Raw genomic sequence first — 12,399 nt, 5'->3', positions numbered from 1 at the left:
TGCTAATTGCTGCCAACGCGATACGCAGCCCAAAGTAGACAAGAATCAGATGAACCAATGTCCCCGTCACTCACCTTGGGCAGGCCCACCACACCCGCGCTCCCCTCACCCCACACACACACACACACACACACACACACACACACACACGCCCCACCACCCTGCCCAGGCCAGAACAAGACGGATATTTGACGGCTAGTTTACCGAGGCGGATCTATCGCCACGAGTGTTCCTTACCGTGTACAGCTCATTCAGAACCTTCATTAAGTCTTCGTGTAGCTGGAACCCAATCTCTTTGCTCTGCAATGAAGAAAAGGGACATTTTTCATTCTCGGTTGCCGAGCTCGCAGGCGGTCACTTCACACGGACAGAAAAAATCAAGGCCAAAATTCATCCTCCGTCAGAACACCAAACACAAGCACTTCAACAAAGAGGTTCGTTAAATAAGTGTTAAAAAGGATCAGAAAATATTACACCATCAGATATTAGAATCATAGAATCCCTGCAGTGCAGAAGGAGGCCATTCAGCCCATCGAGTCTGCTCCGGCCACCACCCCATCCAGGCCCTATCCCCATAACCCTCACCTATTTACCCTAGCTAGGCCCCCCTGATACTAAGGGGCAATTTAGCATAGCCAATTCACCCAACTCATGCATCCCTGGACTGCGAGTGGGAACTGTGCCACTGTGCCGTCCCCAAATTCACTGACACAAACTACAATATGTTTCACATTTATCAGATCAATAGAAATCATTATTAATTGGGCACCATTATCATGGGCAGCACAGTGGTTAGCACTGCTGCCTCACAGTGTCAGGGACCCGGGTTCGATTCCGGCCTCGGGTGACTGTCTGTGTGGAGTTTGCACATTCTCCCTGTATCTATGTGGGTTTCCTCTGGCTGCTCCTGTTTCTTTCCAAAGATGTGCAGGTTAAGAGGATTGACCATACTAAATTGCCCCATGGTGTCTAATGATGTGTGGATTAGCCATGGTAAAGTGTGTGGGGTTATAGGGATAGGGCAGGGAAGAGAGCCTGGGTCTGTTTGGGAGTGTGTGCAGACCTGATGGGCTGATTGGCCTCCTTCGGCACTGTAATAACTCAATGATTATTATACGCTCAGCAATGCTTAACAAGGATGATGCTCTTGCTATGCTGATGAAGGTTCTACATCTTTAAGAGCTTGTCGCCACTGAAGCAGAAGTGCGTGGACAAATCAAGCAAATAAGAAAAGACACCCTTTACTCTCACTAATTGGAAGCATTCAATTAAATCACAGAGCAAGTCAGGTTGGTTTAATCATTCACATCATTTACATAAATGTGCACTTCCACCAGAATCAGAGAAACCCTACAGTGCAGAAGGAGGCCATTCGGCCCATCGAGTCTGCACCGACCACAATCCCACCCAGGCCCTTCTCCCATAACCCCACATATTTACCCTATTAACCCCCAGACACTAGGGTCAATTTAACATGGCCAACCAACCTAACCCGCACATCGTTGGACAGTGGGAGGAAACCGGAGCACCCGGAGGAAACCCACACAGGCACGAGGAGAAAGTGCAGAGTCCACGCAGAGAGTGACCCAAGCCGGGAATTGAACCCAGGTCCCTGGCACTGCGAGGTAACAGTGCTAATCATTGTGCCACAGAAGAGCTGCAGTGAATCAAGAAGACACCTTCTCTAGGGCAACAAGCCTTGCCCTTTAACAATGCCACTGCCTGCCCCGTTTAATCACAATACCACTTGTGGGACCCTACTGTGTCTCATTTGCTACACTGAAATAGTGACTACTCCCCAGGGTTGTAAAAGGATGAGGCGGCACGGAGGCACAGTGGTTAGCACTGCCGTCTCGCAGCGCCAGGGTCCCGGGTTCAATTCCCACCTCAGGTCACCGTCTGTGTGGAGTCTACACATTCTCCCCATGTCTGCATGGGTTTCCTCCGGGTGCTCCAATTTCCTCCTACAGACCGAAGATATGCAGGTTAGGTGGATTGGTCACGGCAAAAGTGTGGGTTCGCAGGGATAGGTTGATGAAGGCTGTGGAGGCCACGTCATTGAGTGTGAGTGTACTTAACACGGAGATAGATAGGTTCTTGATTTGTAAGGGGATCAACGGTTACGGAGAAAAGAATGGGGTTGAGAAACTTATCAGCCATGTTTGAATGGTGGATCAGACTTGACGGGCCGAATGGCCTAATTCTGCCCCTATATCTGAATGTTTGAATTCTGCAAACAGATTGCTGCTAACTCCCCCATCAGGATTTATGGTTAGTCATTCTGCCTGACACTAACAACATCAATATTCTAATAATTGGCAACATTGGCAGCTTTTACAGAAAGAACACTTGAATCTTCCATTAAGTTTCCTCACACCATTGGCAGCTGTGCCTACAGCTGCTTATTCCAATCTCCGGAATGTCCTTTCGTAAACCTCTCAGTTTCTCGCCCTTTTCCTCGCTCTCCACCTTTCAGCCGCTCCCTAAAACTTACATCCGGCTGCCTGTCTTAATATCTCCTCATGTGGCTTGAGGATAGAATCTCTACTGTTCAGTAGGAGGCCATTCAGCCCATCATGCCTGCACCGACTGCCATCCCACCCAGGCCCTATCCCCATTACCCCATGTATTTACTCTGCCAGTCCCCCTGACACCAAGGGCCAATTTAGCATGGTCAATCCACCTAACCTGCGCATCTTTGGACTGTGGGAGGAAACCGGAGCACCTGGAGGAAACCCACGCACACACGGGGAGAATGTGCAGACTCCGCAGAGACAGTGACCCAAACTGTGAATTGAACCCGGATCCCGAGACTTGTGAGACTGCAGTGCTAACCACTGTGCCACCGTGTCACCAAAAGACAGTAGGACTAGGGGGCACAGCCTCAAGATAAAGGGGGGGGTGCGGTTTAGAACGGAGTTGAGGAGGAACTTCTTCACTCAAAGGGTGGTGAATCTCTGGAATTCTCTGCCCGTTGAAGTGGTGGAGGCTGCCTCGCTAAATATTTTTAAGACGCGGGTTGATGGGTTTTTGATAAGAGAGGGGATTAAGGGTTATGGGGAGAGGGCGGGAAAGTGGAACTGAGCCACGACAGATCAGCCATGATCTTATTGAATGGCGGGGCAGGCTCGAAGGGCTAGATGGCCTACTCCTGCTCCTATTTCTTATGTTCTTATGTTCTTTTGCTTGTGGTCACTTACTGACTGATTATTTTGCTTCTTTTAATTGTCCACACTTAGAACACTACAGCACAAACAGGCCCTTCGGCCCACGAGTTGCGCCGATCACATCAACACCTACCAACCTACAGACCTATCTATAACCCTCAATCTCATTAAACCCCATATACTCATCCAGAAGTCTTTTAAAAGACCCCAGCGAGTTCGCCTCCACCACCACTGACGGCAGCCGATTCCATTCACTCACCACCCTCTGAGTGAAAAACTTACCCCTAACATCACTTCTGAACTTCCCTCCTTGCACCTTAAATCTGTGTCCTCTCGTAGCAACCATTTCAACCCGGGGAAATAGCCTCTGAGAGTCCACCCTATCTATTCCTCTCAACATTTTGTAAACTTCTATCAGGTCGCCTCTCAACCTACGTCTCTCCAGGGAAAAGAGTCCCAGCTCCCTCAACCTAACTTCATAAGGCATGCCTCCCAGTCCAGGCAACATCCTTGTAAATCTCCTCTGTACCCTTTCAATAGCTTCTACATCTTTCCTATAGTGAGGCGACCAGAAACATCATAGCTGATGTGTAGGAGTTTCTTCCGACTGTTAACGCTGCAAGCTATGGTGCTGATACCAGATTGTGTAACCAGGTAGCAGGTTAAAAAAAAAATTGAAATAAGCAAAATACTATGGGAACTAGAATCTCAAACAGGGGCAGAGGATGTGGAAAAAAACTCAGCCAGTCTGGCAGCAGCAGTAAGGAGAGAAAGCAGTGTTAATAGGGTGGGATTTTCCAACCTCACCCGTGGCTGGGGTTCTCCAGTCCCGCTGCTGTGAATGAAGATTTGGCTGAGCGCCAAATTCTCTGCTCCCACTGGCAGCAGGGCGTGCAAGACTGGAGAATCCCATGTTTTGAGTTCTTTTTTGGTTCTGGAGAAGGGCCAAAGGTTCCCGAGACGTTAATTCTACTTTCTCCCCCTTGCTGCTGAGTTTTTCCAAAGTTCTCTGATTTTGTTTTGAGGTTAAAAAGACTGACAGGGTCCGAAGAGAGCGAAATGTATTTTGCACAGCTTACCCACAAGGGATTGTTGAAAGGCCAACGAAGAGAAAGAAATGTGTTTTTTTTCAAGGTGCCATTTTTACCCTCAGGATGTCCCAGCCTGCTGCACACTCCATTGGGTCGCCAACCCTCCAGGATTGGCCTACGATCTCCAGTAATCGAAGATCAAACTCTATGACACCCTGGAGACAAACCATCATTTCCTCCAAATGTTTCTTTACCAGGTCGAAAAATATTGAAAATTAGGGGAAATAAGGTAGTTTGCAGGAAGACAACCATCATCCAATTGGGGAATGACTCTTTTTGCGTTCCAATTGGCGTAGGAAGGCAGTGCGTCACGAGGATCGATGTGCTGGCTGACTAATGGCTAGAACATGGAGGCAAATCACGTGACAAAACCTCCAGGAATACATTTTGTTGGCAATCCTACACACCCACCCTGGGGCGGCACGGTGGCACAGCGGTGGCACTGCTGCCTCATGGCGCCAGGGAACTGGGTTTGATTCCCGGCTTGGGTCACTGTCTGTGCGGAGTCTGCATGTTCTCTCTGCGTGGGTTTCCTCCGAGTGCTCCAGTTTCCTCCCACTGGCAGAAAGGCGTGCTGATTAGGTGCACTGGTCCTGCTAAATTCTCCCTCAGTGTACCCGAACAGAGTGTGGCGACCAGGGGATTTTCACAATAACTTCATTGCAGTGTTAATGTAAAACTATTTGTGACACTAATAAATGAACTTTAACCAATTGCTTTTGGAGTGCGGTCACATGTGACCAATTTGTGCATGGCAATGTCCTACAAACCGCAATCAATCCAATAAATAATCAGTTTTTCCATTTGGCTTAGTTTTGGTGACGTTGGCAGAAATCAGGCAGAACTCAACAGTAGTTCGTGGTCCCGGTACATTCGCCTCCACCTCGGCTCAACATGCAGAATATGGCAACTCTTAACAACTCACCATAGCTCTTGGGACCAAAGGGATGGGGGAATCTAGGATCAAGATACTGAATTTGATGATCATAATGAATGGTGGAGTAGGCTTGAAGGGCCGAATGGTCTCCTCCGGCTTCTAATTTCTCTGTACAGAACCTTAGTTAGGCCTCATTTAGAATATTGTGTACAATTCTGGTCGCCACCAGCAAGATGTGGATGCTTTGGAGATGTTCATCTTTGGATTGTACAAGTTAGATGGATTGGCCATGCCAAATTGCCCCATAGTGGCCCAAGATGTGTAGGTTAGGTGGATTCGCCATGTGTGGGATTATGGGGATAGGGAGGGGAAGCAAGCCTGGGCAAGATATCCTGCCAGAGAGCCCCTGCAGATGTGATGGGCCGAATGGCCGTCTTCTGCACCGTGGGGATTTTATGATTTGTGATCAAATGATCTGTCACTGGGTCTTCACGTATTCAAATTGCCGTGTGGCAGGAAATCTCTGCATTCCCGTACCCGCCAGTGGTATAATTCTCTGATTGCAGGGCATAGTCAAGGAACTGATCCTCCACAGCATCTCCCGACTGTATCAGAATCCCACCCACCTTGTTCCCGCCTCGTGTGGGTTGGCAAAATTCTCCCTGGTGGGCCAAACGGCCGGGTTCAATTCTTAACTGCATTCAACGCAAGTGTGGCAGTTCAACTTCTGTGTGTGCAGTGACCTAGATAAGAATCGCTTCCAACGAAGGCATAATCATTAGGATTCTAATTTACAACTCCGCAAATAAAATTCATCTGCTCGAGCCATCCGGGATATCTTTTCCCAATTATCGTTTTTTAAACTGACAGCACCCAAAAGGCCACTGCTTGACATGGATTCTTCTGAATAATAATTGTGTCGGGACGGTGGCACAGTGGTTAGCACTGCTGCCTCACGGTGCCAGGGACCTGGGTTCGGTTCCCGGCCTCGGGTCACTGTCTGTGTGGAGCCTGCATGTCCTCCCCGTGTCTGCGTGGGTTTCCTCCGGGTGCTCCGGTTTCCTCCCGCAGTCTGAAAGATGGGCTGGTTAGGGTGCAGTGGCCATGCTAAATTCTCCCTCAGTGTACCCGGAGTGTGATGACTAGGGGATTTTCACAGTAACTTCATTGCAGTGTTAATGTAAGCCTACTTGTGACACTAGTAAAGAAACTTAAACAAACAAAAAGAACATGATAAGTGAATACACTGTGAGGCGATGACTGAAAGCTGGGAATTGGTGGGATTTTGGGAAAACCTGTTGGAACACTCATCCCCATATGTCTCATTGGGCCTGGTGAGTTTGTGAATACTTTAAAAATACAGATTTTCATATATTTATATTATGTGTCTTTTTTTTCTTTATTCAAATGTGGGACATGGGGTATCACTGTCTGGCCAGTATTTATTGCCCATCCCTAGTTGCCCCTTGAGGAGGTGGTGGTGAGCTGCCTTCTTGAATCGCTGCAGTCCATGTGCTGTGGGTTGACCCACAATGGCGTTAGGGAGAGAATTGCAGGATTTTGACCCAGCGACTGCGAAGGACCGGTGATATATTTCCAAGTCAGGATGGTGATGGCGTTCCCATGTATCTGCTGCTCTTGTCCTTCTTGATGGAAGTGGCTGTGGGTTTGGAAGGTGCTATCTAAGGAAACTCAGGGAGTTGCTGCAATGCATCTTGAAGATAGTACACACTGTTGATCTTTGATATGTAAATATTAATAAATACGTACTCTCTGGAACTCTGAAACTTTCTACAGCCACTCTTTCCCAGAGCCTCACCCAGGCCCCCCAATCACAGCTTCACCTCTAACCCCTCAGAGCTCACTGGCTTTCCAATCACAACCTTGCGAATTTGCTCACCTTCCAACCACAATTCCCCCTTTCCTCCCTGTTGTCTGCCACCATTCACACATTTTCTTTTGAGTTTTGATGCTAAACCAACACCAACGCTTCTACCTTCTCAGAAGACTAAGATAATTTGGCATGTCTGCTGCAACTATCACCAACTTTTACAGATGCACCACAGAAAGCATTCTTTCTGGTTGGATCACAGTTTGGTACAGCTCCTGCTCTGCCCAAGACCGCAAGAAACTACAAAGGGTAGTGAATGTAGCCCAATCCATCATGCAAACCAGTCTCCCATCCATTGACTCTATCTACACTTATAGCTGCCTCAGCAAAGCAGCCAGCATAACTAAGGATCCTACGCACCCCAGACATTCTCTCTTCCACCTTCTTCTGTCAGGTCTGAGGGCACATACCAACTGACTCAAGAACAGTTTCTTCCCTGCTGCTGTCAAACTTTTGAATGGATTTACCTTGCATTAAGTTGATTTTTCTCTACACCCTAAGCTATGACTGTAACATTACATTCTGCACTCACTCCTTTCCTTCTTTATGAACAGTATGCTTTGTCTGTATAGTGCACAAGAAACAGTACTTTTCACTGTATGTTATTACATGTGACAATAATAGAACAAATCAAAGTCAAATAAACCCCGTGACTTCCTTCAGCCGCCTCGACTTAAGACTGTAGCGGGGTCCTTCCTCTCTTCTGCAGTGCAACACGAGAGATCGGAGAGTGAAAGGTGGAGCGGGGAGATGGAAAACCAGAGGGGGCTTCACCTGACGGATGGGGATGAGGGAATAGTGGTGAAACTGAAGTTCCCCACACACAGCCAATCCAGGGCGAGTGTGGGAGTCATTATTTCCACTTGGGTGAGAGAATCAGGTGACACAGTGGTTAGCACTTTCTGCCTCATAGCGCCAGAGACTTGGGTTTGATTCCCTGCTTGGGTCACCAGCTATGTGGAGTTTGCACATTCTCCCCGTGTCTGCGTGGGTTTCCTCTGGGTGCTCTGGTTTCCTCCCACAGTCCAAAGATGTGCGGGTTAGCTGGATTGGCCATGCTCAATTGCCCCTTAGTGTCAGGGGGACTAGCTCAGGCAAATGCATTGGGTTATGGGGATAGGGCTTGGGTGGGTCTGCGGTTGATGCAGGCTTGATGGGCCAAATGGCCTCTTTCTGCACTGTATCATTCTATGGTAACCACTAACAGATCAAATAAAGAATTTGGGAAGAATTTCCTTTACACTGAGATTAGCAAAGACAGGGGAAGGGTGTAATGGAATCTGGGGCAGGGCAGGGAGAGGTAATTAGAGAGCGCGGTGGCTAAAATGGTGTGCAAACACCAGTTGGGCCAGTTAAGAGTTTCAGTGCTGAGGATTCTAGGTAATTCTGAGGAGGAGATTGATTTTTTTCTGTAAGTGCTTTGGGACTGCCTGGTATCTAATGAAGCAGCTGGATTCTGGGTCTGATCCTCAACAGAACGTGAGCTTGAAGTGACACGTCTACTATTTTTAAACTCTAAAGTCGGTCACATGTGACCATCAGGTGCCCACCTGGGACCCCCGAGGCAGATTTGGAAACCACGATATTTCTACCCTTCCACTTTCAAGTAGACAGCTCCTTTGAAACAGCATATTTCTTTTATGACCCCATTACTTTGAGAACATAGCGGAAGACGGATGCCTTAAGTCTCTGATTCCCAGCGGGGAGGCCTCGCTCGGGGGGAGGGGGGGCCGCGTGGGCTGGAAGAAGGGGGTCTACAGTCTTTAAGCTGCACCCGGTCTTTTTCAACATCTCAGGAATGCACGTTGGCAGAGTACCCTTCACCTGAAAGGGACGGCAAGAGTGACCCAAAGCCACTCGACAGGGGGACATAACATTAATAACACTCTTGCGGCTATCGGCAATCCATTGTGTTGAGTGAGGATGATTCTTCCTTCCAGATGGCTGGGTTGAGAAGCTGAGCTGGTTTATCTTAGCCTCACTCAGGCACTCTCGCAGTGAGGACGTTCAGTTATAGAGGTGATGGTAGACGGTTGGCAGCTGCCCTCTCTTTCCATCTCTTTCTCTCTCTCTCAACGTCCCCGCTCGGCGGTCGATCTCGCTGTTTGTTTGAAGGTCTTGACCCCATTTTTGATGATGGATCACCACTTCAATCACAACTGGGCATCTTTATTGGCGTTGGGTGGCCCGACCCTCATGGGAGGCTATGAGGTAGCCTTTGAGACATTTTCTTTGCTCGCTGCCTCCCCTCCCCGTGTGAATGGACTCCCTGGCATAGCTCCGGGTAGAGGGCCAGAGTGAGCACATTGACAAACAACCCATCCATCTCAGCTGCTGTGAGGTTATCATGGCCATTTATACAAATGTATACAATAAATGGCAGAACCCTGAGAAGCATTGACATACAGAAGGATCTAAGTGTACAAGTCCACAGCATATCGTACATAGAGAAGGAGAGTGTCGAATGTAGTTACAGTCATAGCTAGGGAGTAGAGAAAGATCAATTTAATATATGGTCGGTCCATTTAAAGTCTGATGGCAGCAGGGAAGAAGCTGTTCTCAAGTCGGTTGGTATGTGACCTCAGACTTTTGATACAAACAGAACAAAGAACAAAGAAAATTACAGCACAGGAACAGGCCCTTCGGCCCTCCAAGCCTGCACTGACCAAGCTGCCCAACTGAACTAAAATCCCCTACCCTTCCAGGGACTCTATTCCCATCCTATTCATGTATTTGCCAAGATGCCCCTTAAAAGTCACTATTGTATCTGCTTCCATGACCTCCCCCAGCAGCAAGTTCCAGGCACCCACCACCCTCTGTGTAAAAAAACTTGTGTATCTTTTTCCTAACGGAGGAAGGTGGAAGGCAGAATGTCTGGGGTGCGTGGGGTCCTTAATTATAGAATCACAGAAACCCTACAATGCAGAAAGAGACCATTTGGCCCATCGAGCCTGCACTGACCACAATCGCACCCAGGCCCTACCCCATATCCCTACATATTTAGCCACTAATCCCTCTAACCTATGCATCTCAGGACTCTAAGGAACTTCTTTTTTAGCATGGCCAATCAACCTAACCTGCACATCTTTGGACTGTGGGAGGAAACCGGAGCACCTGGAGGAAACCCACACAGACACGAGGAGAATGTGCAAACTCCACACAGACAGTGACCCGAGCCTGGGATCGAACCCAGATCCCTGGAGCTGTGAAGCAGCAGCGCTAACCACTGTGCTACCGTGCCGCCCCATGCTACCGTGCCGCTGGCTGCTTTTCCGAGGCAGTGGGAAGTGTAGACGGAGTCAATGGATGGGAGGCTGGTTTGCATGATGGACTGGATTACACTTATGGCCCTTTGTAGTTTTTTGCAGTCTTGGATGCAGCAGGAGCCATACCAAGCTGTGATACATCCGGAAAGAATGTTTCTATGGTGCATCATTAGAAATTGGGTCGAGTCAGAGCGGACATGCCAAATTTCCTTGCGCTAAGTCCGTCACGCAGGCACGGGCCTCCGACAACATGGGCAGGAGTCTGGGCCTCACTCAAGCAAGACTGGAAGTTTCCGCCTGATGTCAATGGGCATTTCTGTTGTCTGTCCCTTGCCCGCTCCGATTCTGTGGTGGGTGAGTGGTAGAATTCCAGCATATAACTACAGTCTTGATGGCAGCTATTTCTGCTCAGAAGGGCAGTGGAACGTAAAGGTCTTGGCTATTTAAAGCAGTCTGTCTTTGGAACAACTTCAAACCAATATCGCAAAATGGATAGATTACAATTTGCAAACTATTAAATGGGTGATGAAGATACTTGAATGCAATTCACACCATATTTCAAAAGAAATATATAAAAATCAATACCTCGTAGGAAAATAACCGGCTTCAGCGAAGATTGGAACGAAAAGTCATTGACGAGGAGGTAATGGAACGGTTGATATTTTTGGTCCGCTCATTTTCAATCATAATCTAATTACATGCTCCAAGAATTGCATTGTCAAGAGATTCGGACTGGCTAGGATTAGATAGATCGACCCAATTCTCAAGGTCAGTTTGGAATGTCTCCAGTGCAATCCCATCTTGCACATCTGCCATCCGGAGCTCGGCTGCCCCCCTCCCCGGCCATTTTCCCCCCCATCGATGGTGTGCTCACCGACCCCCCCAGTTCGGCGCCTCCTCAATTTTAAAATTCTCATTCTGCTTTCCAAATCGCTCCAGAAGTGTAACCCCCTCCCACTCTTTGTGACCTCTTCCCAACCTTAGAAATATCCATTAGTAACCTCATCAATGGTGACTCTCACCAACTTTTACCGATACACCATAGAAAGCATTCTTTCTGGTTGTATCACAGCTTGGTATGGGCTCCTGATCTGCTCAAGACTTTAAGGAACTACAAAAGCTCATAAATGTAGCCCAGTCCATCACGCAAACCAGCCTCCCATCCATTGACACTGTCTACACTTCCTGCTGCCTCGGCAAAGCAGCCAGCGTAATTAAGGACCCCACGCAGCCTGGACATTCTCTCTTCCATCGTCTTCCATTGGGAAAAAGATACAAAAGTGTGAGGTCACGTACCAACTGACTCAAGAACAATTTTTTCCCTGCTGCCAACAGACTTTTGAATGGACCTATCTCACATTAAATTGATCTTTTCCTACACCCTAGCTATAACTGTAACACTACATTCCGCACTCTTTTATTTCCTTCTCTATGAACGGTATGCTTTGTCTGTATAGCGTGCAAGAAACAATAATAAATCAAATCGAATTATCTAGCCCTGAGCTCTGAATTCGCTCCTTAAACCTCTGCACCTCCTTTAAAACAGGCCTCAAAGCCTACACTGTTGACTGAGTTTTTAGTCACGGGTCCCACTGTCTCCTTATCTGGCCCAGTGTCACATTCTCCTCCTGGGAAACAGTTTAGAAGTTTTGTACAATGATAAAAACATGATATAAACGCAGGCTGTTAAAAGCTGTAAATCCCAACAAATATTCAAATGGTAGAGGATTAGTGTGGGAGGAGGTGGGGACTGGTGGTGTTGCCCTGGAGTTGACAGCATTCCAACTCTATATCCAAATGTGAGGCGAGTTTTTGAGGGATTATGGAGGTCACGGTGGTTAACACTGCTGCCAGGGACCCGGGTTCGATTCCCAGCTTGGGTCATTATCTGCGTGGAGTCCACACGTTCACCCCGTGTGCCTGTGTGGGTTTCCACCGGATGCTCCGGTTTCTTCCCACAGTCCAAATATGTGCTGGTGAGGTGCATTGGCCATGGTAAATTCTCCCTCAGTGTACCCGAACAGGCGCCAGAGCGTGGCGACTAGGGGATTTTCACAGCAACTTCATTGCAGTGTTAATGTAAGCCTTGTGACTAATAAATAAACTT

General features: G+C 48.0%; 1 protein-coding gene across 3 annotated transcripts in view; it reads right to left on the bottom strand.

The window, feature by feature from the left end:
• srgap1a (SLIT-ROBO Rho GTPase activating protein 1a) overlaps window positions 1–12,399 on the bottom strand; it is a 233,268-nt gene that overhangs the window by 91,795 nt on the left and 129,074 nt on the right. For all 3 annotated transcript variants that reach the window (XM_080191293.1, XM_080191294.1, XM_080191295.1), the window contains exon 4: window positions 238–300. In XM_080191293.1, coding sequence (XP_080047419.1) covers window positions 238–300 — 63 coding nt within the window. The remainder of the gene's footprint in view (window positions 1–237; window positions 301–12,399) is intronic.

Source organism: Carcharhinus amblyrhynchos, chromosome 6 (assembly GCF_965287045.1).
Source record: "Carcharhinus amblyrhynchos chromosome 6, sCarAmb.v2.hapA, whole genome shotgun sequence".
NCBI classification, from domain to species: domain Eukaryota; kingdom Metazoa; phylum Chordata; class Chondrichthyes; order Carcharhiniformes; family Carcharhinidae; genus Carcharhinus; species Carcharhinus amblyrhynchos.
This window is presented reverse-complemented; position numbering and strand designations above follow the sequence as displayed.